Here is a 19,599-nt window from a genome sequence, read left to right as displayed (position 1 = left end):
AAATTAGCTCCTGAGAATACTGTTGACTTAGGACACCTTGAAAAAGAATGCTGTTTTCCTTTGCCTACAATTAGCTTGATTTATGAAGTTTTAGCATGGAACCATGTTCAGTATACGGAGGTACTGAAAGGGAACTTACTGAGAAACATACTGAGATAAAACCAATATCTCAAAATTGACAAAAATTGACTTAGACTCTTTTGGAATCCACTCCTTAATTGTATTTAATGCAATATCAATTATAGAGTTTCTAATATACCAGCTTTATCTAGGTGTTAGTAATTCTTCTCGGGCTATTAGTCAGGTAAAGGTATTGACATCCGGCGTTTCGAATGTAGACATTGCATTCATCTTCAGGGATTGTGACGAAGAGAGCGGAGTTGTGGCATGTATACATGTTGATTATTTAGGGACGGAGCTATGAATGGGGACTTGTGATTGGCTGAGGGAAGTGCTGGCTTCTAATTAACTGAGGGATGCTGGCTGTTGTTGTGGCTACGAGAAATTGCTTTTTTTTTTTTTTTTCTGAAAAGGGCTGAGTTGAAACCCATTGTCTCTATTGAGACTGTTCCTTTCCCGTGAGATAGCTATGGTTTCCTTTATTATTCTGTCCCAAAAATTGCTGCACTTGACTACTATGGTAGTATTTGTAAACTCAATTTTCTGTCCAAGCTCTAGGCTCTGTGCTCTGCTAGTCCTGATTTTTCGGGTTGCTGAGGTCTTACGTAGCTGTTCTGTTTTTTGCGTCGTTGTTCTATTGTACGTCCAGCTCTTTGAGGGGGCTCTCACACACACGCATAAATATAAAGCATTCTGTATAATCACGGTCACCAATCTGGTAGGCCAAGAGAGCCAGCACCCATCTCCCCTCACAAAGATTGCTTGGACCCTTCAGTATCTGGATATCTAACAACGAAATGGACACACATAAATAGGCCCCCAGAGTTGTTTTAAGTGCTTTCTATTGGCATCTTCAAATGATATATACACTCAGGTCCATATTCATGAACGAACGTCAGAGGTCCGGACCCCAAATGACAAATTCCTAGGGGCTACATATATATATATATATATATATATATATATATATATATATATATATATATATATATATATTTTAAAGAACGAGATTGGAGTATGGTATACGGAGAAGGAAGCTGCCCACTAGAGAGAAATAAAGGGAATTAAACTGAAAACAATGTTCATACAATATTGGGTCCGAGTTTTCTCGTCACAACGCTAGTGTCACAAGAAGGAGCTGAGACAATTGCTTATTTGCTTGTAACATAATTCACGCATTTGCTTCTGTATGCCCCGCCAGGTTTGCAATTAGGGGGTCCTGGCTCCCCAAACCAATTACTATGAGTAGTTATTGATACAAAGAGATCTAGAATTGTGACGATTGGCACAAGTGACCAACTTTGGCATCTCCATTTCGGAATACCACACTACGCTACTGTAATATATAGTAACTGTTTATTTTTTTATAATATCTTGTTCAAAAAGGGTTATAATATCTTGTTCAACCGAACTCGGAAACACTGCTTTGCGTACACCACTACATATGTTTCCTGTACCTGTACAGTCACTGAAGCTTCTTGACGTAGTTGCTGTTTTCGGCCAGACGCAAATCACAACGGCAAGTGTTTGCTTGAGCAACGTCTTTCAACGTGCTCGCAGTGATCGCAGCACATATTTTAAAACTTGCCACAAAGTCGTGTAATTGTCAAGTGCGTAAATATTTTAAACTTAAACCTCCACCGACAGTGGACTTCAGTGACATTTTCAAGCTTGAAATACCACTCTAATGAAAGGGACTTACGCTCCTCAAATGTCAATCATATACTGGCCATTTGTTCTACTAGTATACGTCGCATGTTACATACATTAATGGTCCTTTCAGGGAGAAAATCAAGGATAATCACACCTTTCGCGTCCCAGAACACTGTAGTCATAACCTTTCCTACGGAGAGTGACACGTTGAGATTTTTCCTCACTGGTGAACTGGAATACTTTCACGTCATTAAGACGGCCTTGGTTTCTGGGGTAAAATGGTGCACCCGTGTCTCATCGTCTGTAAGGATTCTGTACAGGAACTCATTTTCATTTCGCGCATACCGCATCAAATGATCGAGGCTGATTCCCATTCTTGCACTCTTGTGATCCGGAGTCATATTTCTTGGCACCCATCTTGCAGACACTTTTCCGTAACCCAACACATCATGAAGCCTGTGATGGACCTGAGCACGGCCAATACGCAGCTCTGACATAATTATGCGCCTGTCCGCTAACATTATTTACTGTACTCCAACAATGTTGTTTTCATTCGTGAATGTGGAGGGACCCCCACTTCGACCTTCATCCTTCACACACTGCCTTTCTTCACTGAACATACAACACCAGCGACAAACCATTTGCCGACACATGACCTCTTCACCATACATGGTCTGTGGGCGTTCATGGATGACGGACACACTAGTCCTACGCGCCCATTCACACTAAGTAACAGCACGCACTTCCATTGGCGACCACGTGTGTCTTCCATCGTGATTTGTACTCGAATAACCTCGGGCATGTCGGTCTGCTGCTACTCTCTCTCTACTCGTTCTGCGTATGGGTCATTCCACCTCGGTAACGCTCCTTCCGTCGTTAGACCAGTAACGAGTGTGGTTTCTTATGGCGATTGTTTATTTCACCTGGTGTACCATCTCCTTGTTCAAAGCAAATAGCGAAACTTACTTTCAGAACATTCTTCGTTTATGTCTCCATATGTATAGGGTGTATGTAACTTTACCACGTTTTCCTCTAGATATAATTATTCTGAAACTTTATTAATTTAAATTTGATTAAGCCCAGGAGATAAATTCAGTAAATATGTTGAACTGCTAAATATATTTCTCTCCATGGAAAATAAAAGATTCACGCCATTTGATGAAAATCTTGAACCACCTGCTTTTTGAAAGTTAATGTTTCCGAAGCACCCTAAAATAACCATTTGTAAAATCTTTTTTCTTTGCTTTTTTTTTTTTTTTTGTTTTTGTTTTTGTTTTAGCATACACATAATGATGAAAGCAAAGTACAGCATTTCATGAGAATCATTAAATCTGTTTACAAGATAAAGTTTACAAATGATCAAAAATTTGTCTTATATCGGCAGTAGAACTATTAGATTTCCAAACTATGCTATGTATAAGTGTCGGAGGTCCTATAGATGGCTATGTCCTTGCGTCCGTCTGTCTGTTAAAGGTACCAGAGCAAAAACGGTAAGAAATATCGAGAATTTTTTTGTTTTGTTTGTTTGTTTCACTCGATTCAGCGTCCCAAGAATAGATTCAGCTTCCGTTAACCTTATATTCAAACTGAAAGTTGTTCAAATTAAGCATTTCCGGTTTCAACGTTTATCGCCATAGAACGAAAACGATAACAGATAGCGAATATATATATATATATATTTTTTTTTTTTTTTTGAAACGATTGAGCATCTCAAGGTAACATACCATGACGATCCACAACATTCTATGAAAACAGGAAGTGGTTAAAATTTGCTATTACCTCCGGTTTAAATACTGATTTTAACAGAACAAAACCAGTAAGATATATCAAATGCATTTTTAACCTCCTCAGTGAATTTGTACAGTATACTGCACATCTAACTTTAGTATGTTTTAGGGACACTTTATCTGAGATAAAATTATCATTATTCGTCTTATCATTTATTTGGACCCTTAAGGTAATTTATAATGAAACTTTTAAAACTATATACGTCTACATATATTTTTTAAAATGTACATTTTCCTTCAATGAGCGTAAAAAGAAAACGTAAATTTGCAACGGAGGAGGTTAATCGATACAGCGTCCCAAGAATAGGTACTGTTTCCTCCGTTAATCCTCTATTCGAACCGGAAGTGGTTTAAATTATTTTTTCCGGTTTCAACACATATTGACATAGAATAAATATAGTAATAGATGGCGACAAACTGTTTCTTGCAATCGATTCAGGTCTCAAGAGAACATATCATCGCAAGCCGCAATACTTTATCGAAACCATAAGTGTATAAAATTTACTATTATTTCTGGTTTCAATACTGGTTTCCACACACACATACACACACAAAAAAAAAACACACTAAGAAATGTCGAGATCCGGTTTGTTTTTTTTTTTTTTCAATAGATTTATCAATTGAAGAATAGATTTCATCTCTTCCGTTAACCCTTAATATAAACTAGAAGTGGTTTAAGTTAGTTTCGGTTTTAACATTCATCGCCATAGAACAAAAATGGTAACTTGTAGCGACAAGTAGTTCTCTGCAACCGACACAATGTCTCAAGTATTATATATATAAGCACCCCGGACAAAATATTACAAAGTGTCGTCATTCTAGGGGCCTTGTGGAAAGTGGCTTGGCATAGCAATGAAAGTAAAGTTTATTCTCGTAGGTCATGAAAGTAAATACTACGTGGTTGGTATAGGACACCTCTTAAAAATCTTCTGAAACTTGCCTGTAAAATGCAAAGCAACCATATAGCTTTCTGGGCATTTCCAGTAACTTGGCTTAAAAAAAAAATACAGCCAGTATTTAGTTTTCAGGTATACTGGGAGAAAGAGAAAAGAATACGGCAACTTTGAATAAGGTTTGAACTTGAGTTCATAAATTACAAGTCCAGGGTCCTATTGATTTCACTACATTTCCAAACAGAGAATTTCAGATCCAAACAGTATTGAAGCTCGGAAGTGCGTTGTCTGAACTCCGAGAACATAAACTACATTAAGCACACGACTTAAGTCACATTTTAATCATACTTGCAAATGTTATCTAGAGATCGAATTTGTCATTCACTGAAAAATATTTCCAAATTCTGTAAAAATAATAAGTAATCACGATGGCAGCAGCAAATACTAGATCAGAATTGCATCGACGGCTACGATAAGAAACAGTTTTCGCACTCTGCACACACATAAAACTGGCAACTGGATCCATACGACAACTCTCTGCGATGTTCCTTCATGCAAATGAAAACGTGTAATACCAACACTTGTGCGAAACTTTACTGACGTGAGAGTTCATAACAATGTGTACACATTTTTAACAGTGTATAGGGCCTCTACAAATCCCAAGTTTGCTTTATTAAATGCTAGTCCCTAGTAATCATAGTAGATTCAGATGCTAGGAAAGTATTATAGTACAGTATGTACTTACATGTAGGGCTCCGCAGTACAAGATGATTATGGAACATTGGCTACTGGGGTTGTCAGAAATTAATTCGACGTCGCAAAATCATGCTATGTCTAACAACTGCAGAATGAGTTGCTATGCAAGCCTAAGTGGGAAGAAATTCTAAGAGGATCAACAATATTGTTCCTGTAAAATGCACCTCATATCCTGTTAGCTGTGTCTACGTGCAGCCTGTTATGTACTGTACAAGATGTCACTACAGAGACAGGAACCCCAATGTTCGTCACTCCCTTAGTATTTTTCGACCCCAAACCCTCTCTGTTGCAAATGTGTTTGCATTTAATTAAGTGTTCGAATTGATGTCCTTCTGCGACCTGACAATAACCCAGACGTAAATAAAACTCATCCGTAACTGCAGCTAACATATCTGATGTAATTTAGCTTCAAATATTTACTATGCTTTCCTTCAGTTGTTCAATATTATCAGATTTCTCTTCATACGCTTTGCTTTTCAGATATCCCCAGTACAAAACGTCAAGCGGAGTTAGATGAGGAGACCTAGGTAGCCATTCTATGGCCTTACTCTATCACCATTCTATGATATGACCTAACTCTGTCACCATAACGTCTCATCATCAGAATAGTAACTCACCATAACGTCTCATCGTCAGAACAGTAACTCTTTCTCTTTCGGCTGAATTCATTGTGCCTAATAGAATGCAATTGAAGAAACTATTTAGAGGTGAAGACACCAATAATTACGTAAATACACACTTGAATTCTTCTAAATCTTTATTCTTAATCTGTGCCTATCTGCACTCTATTCTCTTTACCAATCATACACCACAATTACACTAATTTTGTTTTAATACATCAATTTTGCAGATCATATTTATGACCTAGAACACATTTCCACCTTGTTGGTACACTTCCACTTGCCCCACACTTCCACACTTCCACTTGCAAAATAACACTTCGGTTCCCTGGTGCTCATAGGGTGTAAACATTTTCATTTTCCTACCAGCCCAACAATCCTGTTGATTTTCATGCAACTTTTGTAACTTAGAAGTTTTCAGAAAAACGCATAGTAACCGAGATATTTAGCCCTTTCGAAACTTTTCACACTACTCACCCTAGTAATTTTTCCGGCAATATAGGGCCTGGTACTCACATCCTACAGCTCTGAGCAGTACATATTCTGTTTTAGTTTGTTCTGTAGATATCGAATTTGGAATAAAAAATGGGAGCTCTCATTTTTTACAAAATCATAGTTGGGTCCCGTGGAGCCCAAACAGGGCCGCACATATTTTGACAGGCACGGGCTTCCGATAAGTCTGTTGATGTCCTGCAACTTTTGTATGTTTCAAGTTTTCAGAAAAGCGCAATCTAATCGGGGTATTTAGATCTTCCGGAATTTTTTAAACTACTCACCGTAGTAGTCTTTCCGGCCCTGTAGGGCCTGGTATTTACACCTTAAGCTTTGAGCACTACATATTGATTTAGTTTGTTCCGTAGATATCGAATTTGGAATTAAAAAAATGGGGGCTCTCATTTGAAAAATCACAGATGGGACCCGTGGGGCCCACACAGGGCCGCACACATTTTGAAAGGCAGGGGCTTCCGATAGTTCTATTGATATCCTGACACTTTTGTATGTTTCAAGTTTTCAGAAAAACGTATTCTAATCGAGGTGTTTAGCCGTTTCGGAACTTTTCACAAAACCCACCGTAATAGTTTTTTTCAGCCCTGTAGGGTCTGGTACTCATATCCAACAGCTTTGAGCAGTACATATTTTGATTTAGTTTGTTCCGTAGATACCGAATTTGGAATAAAAAATGGAGGCTCTAATTTGAAAAATCACAGATTGGCCCCGTGGGGCCCACACAGGGTTGCGCACATTTTGAAAGGTACGGGCATCCGCTAGTTCTATTGATATAATGACACTTTTGTATTTTTCAGATTTTCAGAAAAACTCATTCTAACGAAGATATTTAGCCGTTACGGAACTTTACACAGTACTCACCCTAATATTTTCTCCGGCCCTGTAGGGCCTAATATTAACATCCTACAGCTTTGAACAGCACATATTCTGATTTAGTTTGTTCCGTAGATACTGAATTTGGAATAAAAAATGGGGGCTCTAATTTGAAAAATCACAGATGGGCCCCGTGGGGCCCACACGGGGCCGCACACATTTTGAGGTGCACGAGTTTTCGATAGGTCTGTTGATATCCTGCAACTTTTGTGTCTTTCAAATTTTCAGAAAAACGCATTCTAACCAAGATTTAGCCGTTCGGGAACTTTTGACAAGCTCTATATATGAAGATCGCAACCTTGTAGTACTTAAAATTTGAGTATTGAATTCACATAGTTTGGAAGTGTACCGTAGTTGCATGAAATTCATTAGTTTTTTCTTGGAATTAGTGTAAAAAGTTTACATATTTAAGGTTTTTATTATTATTATTTATAGATAAGCCATGAAATCTAATTATCACAATACTACTTTTCAGGAACTAAAAGGTAATAAGTTTATGCATTTTGACCACAAGAAAGTTGATTCATTGCCTCCAAAGCCAAAGAAGGTTGATTCATCGCCTCCAAGGCCAAAGAATGCGTCTGGGAAGGTTGTGTCAAGGGGACGTCTTAGTCGTTTGCGTGAGGTAAGAAACTTTAATTTTCGATTTATTAGTTTGTAGACCTAATATAAAAATAATCATATATTAAATAACGCGCGCGTGTGTGTGTGTGTGTGAGAGAGAGAGAGACCAGATTTTCACATAGAAAGAAGTCACCTAGAGTCACCAAAGTTTGTACACGGATAGATATTTACCAGATCTAATTGGGTACGAAGCCCCCTTTTCGATTTATGGCTTGGGGAGATACGCAAGGGGCCAAAATGGATGCACAAAATGAGAGTATAAATACTTGGGACGGCGGATACTTGTGGTGGTAGATAGAAGTTCAGCAGCAAGCCTATGTGAACCTTCAGCCTAATGGTGGATCCGAACCACTTGAACTGCCGCCGGGAATTGAACCAGGATCTTCCATGCCAAAGGCGCGTACGTCAACCGTATAGGCACGAGCGAGTTCCTAATGAATATTAGTATTAAATCCATAGTTTTCGGGGTAACTGAGATGAATTGTGATACTGCCGATGCCGTTGAAGACCAAGTTTGGCCCCCATAATCTCACATGGGGGAGGGGTGAAAAATAACATGTCCAAAATGTAAAATTTATAGTTTTCAGGGTCGGTAAGCTCTTTGGTGACAGTCGAGATGACATTTAAGCACAATTTTAGGTAAGGAGGGACATGTCAGTTGACACGGGAATTGGTCGTCATTGCTCTTCGTTAATTACTTCTTTTACTCATTTTGACATGGACAACGCTAAAGGCATTAATCTTCGTTATTAATTGAAGGGTACACGGGAATAACGATCGAAATCCATTTTTAAATGTTGTGAGAAAAAACGATTTAAAACTGTAAGGACTGTTTTCAGTTTGTTCTCGACAATTATTACGTAATGTTTTCTGTTCTTAAGTAATACAGTTTTATTGAATTCTACAGTTTTTTTAGATTACAATGATTAACTGTTACAAATAAAATAATTACAGTTACAGAACAAAACTACAGATTTTTTTTTCGAATAAACAATACATGCATACAGGTAATATTTCACCTTGTCTATTGTTTGTTGGGGGTGTCTTTACTGAAACTTATTTACTGTTTTCGTCCACCTCATTTTCACGTATTCTCAATGAACTGAAGTACTGTTACCCTTCTGCCCCACATAATTGTTTCAAGAATTGCAAGTCTTCAAATTTTGTACGGGAAATTCCAATTGGCTGTCCTTGCTTTATTGGAGGCAATGGGTTTGCTTTCAGTTCTCAAAGTTGAGAGGTTTCTATGATTTTGTAAGTTTCATATAGACCAAGTATGACTTTTGGAGGTGAACCAGTGTATCGATCTTCTTTGCAAGGAATTGTGAGATTGTCCATTGTGTCAAAAAGTGTTTTTTGGTGCGTGTTCAATGACCTCACGCCAGTCATTAGGTGTTTCACGTTTGGATTGGGTATTAATTATACTCATGATTTCGTCACATTCTGAGTGGCCCCTAAATGGAAATGTAATCTGAATGCTCTGAAGCCGTTCCTTTGTGTGGACCAGAATGTGGCAAAATCGGAATATTGTGTAGTTCGTATTCTGCCCTGGGCAAAAATCGCAGAATATGTGCAGGTCACTAACAGTGTTTGATACTACGTAAAACACACGAACTCACGTCTTTGCATTCAATCAGTGGGACTATGGAACTGAGGACTTTGATCGTTTTTCCCAAATACACGAACTTCCTAAGCTACGTAAGTTCCAGGTACATTGGTCACGTTTTCGAAATACACAGTTTGCTATATGTAAGACCACTATTCGTTGTATAAAACGGTAATAACAGCTCAAATTCGCAAAACAATGAACTTCCCGTATACCCTTCCATTGATTTCATTCATTTTTTCACCTTTTTTAAGTTTCTGCTTCGTTGGGATTAATGGGGTATCAAAAATGCACCTTCTTTAATTTCACGTAGTATTCATGTCACTGTTCTATTGCTACTTTCCAGCTAAATCTAGCCATACGAGTTTTGCGTATGCTCCCTGGTTCGATTCCCGGCTAAGTAAGTTTGTGGTGGCCAACATCGTGTCCGTGCGTTTTCTCGGAATACTCCCGTTTTCTCCCGCTTTTTCATTCCACCAGTTATTCTTCCATCATTCACTTTTTTCCCTTAGCCTAAACGGCATAAATTTGGGACGTTAAACTCAAAGATTTCATTTCATTTCCCTATGTAAGAATTCAGAAATGCATTAAATACATGGCTTAATAGAAGAATGTATTTTTGGAACAACAACACAGAGCTACTATAGTCCGCATCACCCGAATTGGCGTGTGGCATCAGCCAATAAGGTCGCAGTGCGCTGTTACTAAACCTTCATAATTGTCCACAAATACAAACAAAATCAATTACGAATGATTAGAGTCCACCCTGAAGGTTTAGTAACAGCGCACTGCGACCTTATTGGCTGATGCCACACGCCAATTCGGGTGACGTAGACTATAGCCCAAAGAGAAGGCATATTCACTATTCTTAAAAATACCTTTAAAAAGATAGATTCCGTTTCTTTTTCCTTTCCCTTTTCCATTTGTTCTTTCACCATTCTCTTAAAAATTATAATTTGCCTCTTTATCTTTCAGGGCTTAATCGTGGGATATTACAATAAATTTCAAACTAGTTAATTGCTATTGCATTAGAAATTATGCACAGCAAATGAGCATTTAGCTGTTCAAATGACTTGCTTTTATACCCTTTGGTCTCATTATAACCCGATCTAATATTATTTAAGCGAAAATCCGTAGCCTTTAATGCATTTTTAAGTTCATAGAAACCTGACGACTAATTATTATTTTTCAGGAGAGGAAACGGAGAGCTTTCATATATGGTAGTTCTGTATTTGATGGTCCACAACTGAGACCAAAATGTGCATCCGACGATATTCTTTACGTCGACCAACAATACACACAAGGACCCCTCTGTGAGGTACGGAAGTTTCATTTTTGTCATATAATATATAAGTTAAGTATAAAACGGTAATCATGCCTGTTGTTCTGTATGGTTGCGAAACATGGTCGCTTACTCTGAGAGAGAACATAGACTGAAAGTATTTGAGAACAAGATCCTGAGACGAATATTCGGACCCAAGAGAAACGGGAATGGGGAATGGCGAAAACTTCACAACAAGGAACTCTATAATTTATATCGTTCACCAAACATTGTTAGGCTCATCAAATTTAGGAGGCATAGGTAAGCAGGTCATGTAGCCAGAATGGAAGAAAGTCGGAACACTTTCAAAGTTTTAACTGGAAATCCAATCGGAAAACATCCATTAGGAAGACCTAGGCGCAGATGGGAGGACAATATTAAGATGGATCTCGCAGAGATAGGAATATAAAGTAGAAACTGGATCCTGTTGGCTAAGGATAGAAGTCAGTAAAGAGTTTTTGTGAACAATGCATTGAACCTCCGGGTTCCATAGGTCATAGAGTTAATTAGTTAGTTAGTTAGTTATGTATAAGTTAAGTGACCCCAGTACGAAAACAATAAGCAAGTAGATTTTTTTTAGCTTATGTTTTTTTTATGAAAGATGCGGAATTTGTCTTTTGCTGTGACGCTCTTGGCTTGATTGATGCTTAATGGAAACGGTTTGTAAAGAAAAAAACCTACGTTTATTTATTGATTCGAACAAAGACAGCATAAAGTGTATTCTCTTCAATGATATAAATCACTGGGTTAAGTATCATCCACTTATCGACATTCCTTAAAGAAAGCTACCAAAATTTACTTTTAATTTTAGACAATATTAAATAAACTGATCAGAAGGTGTCCTATGATCCAAAGCTGTCTGGTATTCTGTTCGTCAGCTAGGAACGTACAATAAACTTCCTTGATATTTGTATGAGTGGGACAGTAGGTGCAGACAGAACACCACAAGTTGCAAAAGACGAAATGAAATCTTTAAGTTTTACGTCCCACGGTTATGCCGGTTAGGCTAAAGGAGACGGTGATGATGAGTAATGAATGAAATGGTGTAATGAAGAAAGTGGGAGGAAACGGGAGAACCCCGAGGAAACCCACGCACACGGTGTTTGCCCACCACAGAGTTTACTTGGCGGAGGCTGGGATTGAACCCGGAACCCCAAGCACCAGAGTTGAACGCTCTACCTCTGAGCTACCGCGGCTCCTCCGGAAGTTGCAAGTTGCAACTTGTTCAAAAAGAAATAAAACAAAGCGTTAGTACTAAAAATATAAAAAAGTTCTCCATTAATTGAATAGCATAACGTTTTGCTACCTCCTGCGTATTAAATTATGGGTAATGAAGCAATTTGTTAAGAATTTGGACAGAAGCGGCTCTTGTTACCAATATAGTGTCCACAACTTCATGTTGTTATCCAAGGAAAAAGTGAAGGAGGGCATATTTGCCAGCCTATGCAGTGAGAAACATCACTAATGACTCCCAGCTTCAGGTATGGAACTCCCTGGAGGCGATTGGACGTTAAAAGTGCGTGTGTGTGGCGGGGGGGGGGGGGGCAACACATGATCTGAAAATTTGTATATCAATGTTAGTTTTCCTGGTAGTTTCTAACACTTTGTTTGACGAAAGGTTGTATAACTAATAGGATAGTTTCTTTTTCAGTTAAAATACCGTATATCGTATTTCATATTTTATTAACTAAATTGACAAGACCAACGCAAGTATGTACTAACCCTTTGTACTTTTAAACAACGAAAGTGTAAGAAGACATTTGAGTCCTTGCACATGAGCATCTTAAAATTCTGTCTGGAAAATTGTATGATCAGATTATTGAATAACAAATTTGCAAAACAAATAAACAGAAAGGATAATATTAATCATAGTAATGAATAATGAGGATTGTTTTGTAGAAGTTATATTGAAACTGGGGATTAATGAAAAACTTGTATTTTAAATTACACACATGCCATTAAATGTATGTTATTACTTTTAGAAAATGAAAGACAGTAAATACTACAAGCATATGCTACGACATTTAAAGAAATACTCAATTGCAGTATTAATTTCTTTGAATTGCAATTAAAACGCAGTTCCTGTAGCTTTCTTAACTCCATGGGAAGACAAATAACCAATAGGTACTCACGCAACGTCAAATATTATATGACACAATTTTTTCTACGAACCAATGATACATACAAAAACTTTATATTTCCAAATGAAACTATATACAGGGCCGGCCTTAGGTGGTTCGGGCCCCGATGGGGAACATTTTGCGGAGACTCAGGTTTATAACTAACTTGCACTAAAGTCTGTAGAGTCTATATATATTGGATATCTCAAAAGTCCCCTGACATAAGATAACTCTCTTATCATCAGAATTACAACAAAATGTAAGAAGGGAAACCGTCTCCAAATATCATGTTTTCAATCTAAAGTGAAGGGTTTTTTTTTTTTTTTTTTTTTTTTTTTTTTAATCGGACGAGCCGTTTGGGGTGTACACTCTTTATGCGCCCAATGTTAAATGAAAATGCAATGTTGCCATTTACTGGGAGGTGAATAAATTTTGTAAGAGTATGGTGAATGGGAGAATGTTTGAAATGGAGGCTGTCCATCGACACTTTAGCGTGAAAGACAGTACCTTCATTCACTTACGTTGTGGGTCAAAGTAAATGGCAACGTTATATTTATTTATTTATAAATGTTTCACACAAATCTAAGTCCATTTTACACGTAAACAAAGTAACAAAGTAAATAAGAAATAACAAAAAAGAAATTAAAAGTAAAATATATACAAAATAATAATAATAAAATATATACAAAATAATAAAAGTAAAATAAACAAAGTATCTACAACATTTACAGAGATTTCAGTTTGTTTCTAAAATGACTTTCAGAGTCGAAAATATTAACATCTGACGATACACTATTATACAATGATGCCAGCCTGAAATATAAGGAACGTTGACTAACTGAAAGTCTAGGTGTTACGTATGATAGTAACGTATGACTGCGAGTAAGGGAGAAGGTACAAGAAAACTGAGAACAGAAACCATTAAATAGGAGCTAATTTCCCCATTGATAGTTTTATGGAAAAACAGCAGGTCTGCCACCATGCGATGAGTGTTTGGAGTCAGAATATTAAGTTGGTTTAGGAGCTATGTTTTACTAAGATTGCGCACTGAAGGATCTCTTTTTTTCTTTCACAATGGCAAGAAAAAGTTAAGAACAGAATCAAAACGGGGTAAAGAAGCACAGGGCATATTACATATCGGTAAGCAATATTCAATTTTAGGACATACAAAATCTTTAAAGAAAATACTCAGTGATTTGAGATCGCGAATTCTAGTGAATCTGTAAAGAATATCCAGTATCCTCATAGCACTCTTCACGGTAACAGAGCTCCTTGCTGGCTAAGCGGTTAGCATATGCGCCTTTGGCGTGGAAGACCTGGGTTCAATTCCCGACGGAAGCTGATGTGGTTCGGATTCCACGTTATTCAGTAAGTTCCGTCTCCTATAGCCTTGCTGCTGAAAGGGACGTTAAACTTAACATCAACTCAACTCTTCGCGGTAACAGTGAGGTGATCAGCGAATGTAAGTTTCTCATCAAATACTACTCCGAGATTTTTGTGTGTCGCAACTCTTTCGATAGGACTGTTATTAATACGGTACCTGTGACAAATATTATTTTTCTTCAAGAAAATACTGAGTGAAACATTTTTGAGGGTTCAGTTTTACATTCCAAGTTGCACACCAGTCAGTAAGTTTAGTGGGAATTGGTTGAAGTCGTAGAGCATCGTCTATGGAAGAGATTTTATAGAAAATGTTGCAATCGTCAGCGAAGAGAACAATGTTCGAAGATGACAAAGAAAGGAAGGAAGGAAGATCACCTATGTAAAGAAGAAATATCAGGGGACCTAGAACACTACCCTGGGCAACCCCAGAAAGAACTGGGACATATTTGGATGATGCATCAGGCAGAACAACACGTTGCACACGATCAGTAATATAGTCCTTTAGCAGCGACAGGAATTTGCCGTGAAGATTAAATCTGTTGGATAGTTTGTGAAGAAGCAGATGAATGTCAATTTTAGCGAAAGCTTTCGAGAAATGTAAGTATATTACGTCCAGTTGAGAAGTTTCTGAAACAGAGTTTACAGCATGAATTTATGTTTATATAACGTTCATATGTATATATATACAGGATGTAACAAAAAGGTACGGCAAAATTTCAGGGGTGGATTCCTTATGGGTAGGCAGGCAAAACAGTTCATATGACCATATGTCGGGAAATGCATCGTTACAGAGTTACGGTTATTGATCCGTCTGATGCTGTGAAATAGTCACATTCTGGTCGCCTCGTAATGTGACTCAATTTAAACCTCAATAGCTCAGACCCTAATTAGTCTGGGAAGATAATTTTAGTAGCAATGTATTCCTGAAGGATGTAGCTTTCCACCGATGTGTATTTCATGTATGTGGGGGTTACCACGGCGGACGGGGGACGGAAACTATCTTTTTTTTTTTTCATCAGGATTTTTCGGATGGCATTCCTTCCCCGTTGGGAGTTCGCTCATAAAAATTGGTGTGTAAAGCAATGAAGTAGTCCACTTCACTATATGCTAATAATGCCTCTGTATGTGTACTTGTTGCTTGTATGGGGACGAGGGTGGAGGGCAAATTTGGACAAGTTTTCGAGTCTCAGTTTTTGACGTAAATTATGTTTATTTTCAGGGCGGCTCCATATAAAACTTCTTCTACGAATATGGAGGGAATTGCACAAATTTTACTTCGTTGGAATTTGTGTTCCATGAGCTTTCCTACGATGTATGAATCATGACTCTGTGATAATTCAGGGTGTCACCAGGGCCCCCAACATGAGAGTATACGATTTTGTTCAAATCGCTACAACCACGAACACAAAATGTTGTGCATTATCAGAGCCAAGAATGCAAGTTGGCATCATCAAGCCACACCCTTGGGCCTACCATATAGTGGGCTACTTTATTGCTTCACATACCAAATTTTATGAGTCTACACCAAGGGGGAAGGAATACCATCCGCAAAAACCTGATAAAAAAAAAAAAAAAAAAAAAAAAAAAACATAGTTACCTTCTCCCATCCACCGTGGTATCCTCCACATACATAAAAATACCTATCAGCCTAAATTTCATCCTTCAGAATCGCATTGATACCAAAATTACCTTCCTAGCTTAATTAGAGGGTAAGCTGTTGAGGTTTAAATTAAGTCACATTAAGGAGCGACCAGAATATGGCTATTTCACAGCGTCAGATGGCTCAACGGCCGTTACTTTATAACGACGCATTTCCTTGGTCATATAAACTTTTTTGCTTGTCTACCCATAAGGAATCCACTCCTGAAATTTTGCCGTACCCTTTTGTTACACCCTAATGAACAAATCCTGAGATGTCAAATAAAAAAAATATTTTAAATTCATTTCAAAAGTTTAATAGAGATTTTACAGTCAGAATGGATGGCAATTAAAATGTGTGCTTAAATAGTGCGTGAAAGTTAATAGACTTTATATACATTAAGGAGTCACTTAAAAATAGTATGGGAGGGGAGGGCAACTGCCCCCTCTTGGCCCCCGTAATCGCCGCCCCTACTCGTTCATGATGTAATCGACACGTTTCCGAGTAGTGTTAAGATAACCAATACAAGTTGATTGTGAATTCCATAGATCAAAGGTTGCTGGACATTTTAATGTCAGATAAATCTGAATTTACATTTTCTGTTCTTTGCTACTTAGTGTGCAGTAAGTGAAGAGTTGAAAGAAAGATTCCACCAGGCTATTACAAAGTAAGTAACAGGCAATTGGTGCCAGTGGGTTATCTCCTTCAGTGTATTACTTTTAGTACTCACAAAGTGGGAATTTTCGTCAGGAGTTCAAACGGAAGGCAACTCATCTTACTTTAGCAATAAAGCGAAGAAGACGATAATATGTCTAGGGTACATTTTAAACATCTTTAAGCGCATATAAATTATTTTCTAAAGTTCGATACCTGTTTTATTCAAATTTTGTCAGTCAGTGTTTCACGCATTTGGTAATGTGGTTGATGCAGAGCATTAATTGGAAATAATAGAAGCATTAAATATTTCATCTCTACATTGTGAAATATTCCTTTCGTGATATGGATAAGTGATACGCAGATTTGTACTGAGCGCACCACATTGGGATTAAACATCTCTTTAAGCTCATTCTTCAAAACAACGATTCATTCCTCAGATTTGTGCAGTAAACCTTAAAGAATATTTGAACATCAACCAGAACATTCACTGTATAAAATTCGATCTTTATATATAAATTATAGACATACTATACAGGGTGGGTCATAAATCACTTGATGAAATTTAAATCCTTTATAAAATCACTTCTTACAAATTATAACTTATGTTACATCATAAAGAATTGTTTACGTCAATCAGTTAATGCTACTACTGGCAATTCAGAACTGAGAAAATATTAGTGTCCAGCAACTTATGGTCCACGCTGTAATATTTTCGTCATTGTTTTCATAGTAAAACATGTTCTGAGGAATTATCTTAACTTTGGATTGGGAACTTCTTTACAGAAACTTTTGTGATTGTCATTAAGTTAACGGCTACTCTCCTTTCCTCTTCTTTTTTTTTTTTTTTTTGACTGACACGAGTCAATTAGTAACAGTATAAATACTTTTCATTTTTTTTTTATTTATAGAAATGTAAAAACAGCGTTAGGTGTGAATACGAATCCCTCTTGGCAAGAAGTAACGCATTCTTTGCAGAACCTACTACTATGAAGGAAACAGAAGATGTTCGGACTCCTAAGGTAAAGAAATTTTATTTTTAATTTACTGAATCAATGATCTCTACTGACTTTTTTTTCCATTAGGCCATGTAATGTGTATAGTCCGTGTAGTATGTACAAATTGTATATAAGGAATCAAGGATAATGCACAACGATTTTCAAAATTCTAATTTAAAAAAAAAAAAAAAAAAAAACTATTTAAAAAATTCAACGTATTCTTGCAAAGCATAACATATCTGCTTCCAGTATCCCTCCGAAAAGTTTAGAAAAATCTGTTACCGGATTTAGAAGTTATTTTGTTGATCCAATAAATAAGTCAGGTATTTATCGTTCTCAATGCGAATGTGACTCCTTATATGTAGGTCAAACGAAATGCAATATTAACTCCCGTATTAAAGAACATATTGGACAATCAAAAAAAGTCACAAGAAGAGGGCATGTCGCGATTGGCTCTTCACTTGAAACAACAAACACAATATAAAGAAGGTTAATGTAATAGGTTCAGAAAAAAAAAAAAAAAAAAAAAACGAGAGATTAAAGAATCATTCTGTATTCACAAATATAAACTAGATTTAAATCTAGATTTTGGCAACATTGATAGATTCTGGTTACCCACATTTGATATATATTTTGGATCTGGTAATAGTGACGTAACGTAGACATCGTGCTTCCTTTAACTCAGTTTATTCTTGCTGAGTTTACATCGCACTGTGCTCTGATCGTGGTATTTTAGTATCCTTCACGTTATATTTATTCATTCTGTGGTATGTATTCCTTTCTCTACACCTTGTCTCATCCATTATTATCCTTGTTACGTTACCACTTAAGACACAACTAGCTTGCTGTTCCAAAACGTATGAAGAGTTTCTAGTTTCCGCACGGGAGGATTTATTGATAAGTAATCAATTCTTTGTTCATTTCAAACTGTAGGTGTTTATTATACCCACGAAAAGAAGCAAAGCGAAGTCTGTGTGAAGGAAAGACCAAATCGGTCTCGTTTCTGTATTACAAGCCTTGTAAAATGTAAAAAATTACAAAGCACTGTAGAAATTTTTATTATTATTATTATTTTAATTTTTAAGATAACATGTAAATTTTCATCCTCCGTGTTTGTTAATTGAATTTTTACTTTATTCTTTATCTTTGTTTACTACATGTAAAAATTATTTTGCATACGTGGACATTGTTTTGCTGTTGAATTTGTATTATTCGTGAGTCCCATGCATTGCTTTTAGAAAATCGTTTCTTATTAACAACGGTTCTAAAACTTCTTATTAGAGGGTGTTACATAAATGTGTCACAATATTTTGGGAATTGATTCCTCACATCAAAATAAGAAAAAAGGTCATATGGACCTGTGCTCAGAAGTAGATAGTTTCGGAGTTATAGGGTGCCAAAAACATGAAACAAGTGAACAAGTTCATAGCTTCATTATTTTGAGACCTATCGTAGTCGGGTCAAGACATCACTGAGGAAATTGTATGTGAACTATCCAAATATCCATGTTTAAGAATGTTCTAGTACTTAGACACCAATATTAGATATGTAGGTGGAGAGTGATCAAGTACTCCCAAACAGCCTCTGTAAAAATGATGGTGCAAGTACTGAACGTTCTGAAAGATGGATATTTGGATAGTTCACATACTAGTTCCTCAGTGATGTCTTGGCCCGACTACAATAGGTTCCATAGTAGTGGAGCTATGGCCTTTTAAAGTTCACTTATTTCACGTTTTAGGCACCCTATAACTACAAAACTATGCACTTCCGACCACAGGTCTATATGAACTTCCTTTCTTATTTTGATGACAAATCTCTTCTCAAAATGTTGTGACACATTTATGTAACACCCTGTATAAAGTTTTGGAATATTAATATAGCAATAGAAATACTTAATTGCAAGTGCATTAGAAAAAAATACTTTAGTTACACTAGATATTTCTGTAATCTGCTTTTGACTGGGTGTTCTTCAGTAAACCATACAATTATTATTATTATTATTATTATTATTATTATTATTATTATTATTTATTTATTTATTTATT

General features: G+C 36.9%; 1 protein-coding gene across 11 annotated transcripts in view; it reads left to right on the top strand.

The window, feature by feature from the left end:
* Positions 1 to 19,599, top strand: part of LOC145674468 (uncharacterized) — a 139,893-nt gene that overhangs the window by 68,012 nt on the left and 52,282 nt on the right. For 10 of the 11 annotated variants that reach the window (XM_081744574.1, XM_081744576.1, XM_081744572.1 and 7 more), the window contains 3 exons: positions 7,685 to 7,834; positions 10,632 to 10,757; positions 17,468 to 17,578. In XM_081744574.1, coding sequence (XP_081600700.1) covers positions 7,685 to 7,834; positions 10,632 to 10,757; positions 17,468 to 17,578 — 387 coding nt within the window. The remainder of the gene's footprint in view (positions 1 to 7,684; positions 7,835 to 10,631; positions 10,758 to 17,467; positions 17,579 to 19,599) is intronic. The other variant, XM_081744575.1, reaches the window with a different exon arrangement.

Source organism: Thermobia domestica, chromosome 17 (assembly GCF_964235325.1).
Source record: "Thermobia domestica chromosome 17, izTheDome1.hap1.1, whole genome shotgun sequence".
In the NCBI taxonomy this organism is placed as follows: Eukaryota; Metazoa; Arthropoda; class Insecta; order Zygentoma; family Lepismatidae; genus Thermobia; species Thermobia domestica.
This window is presented reverse-complemented; position numbering and strand designations above follow the sequence as displayed.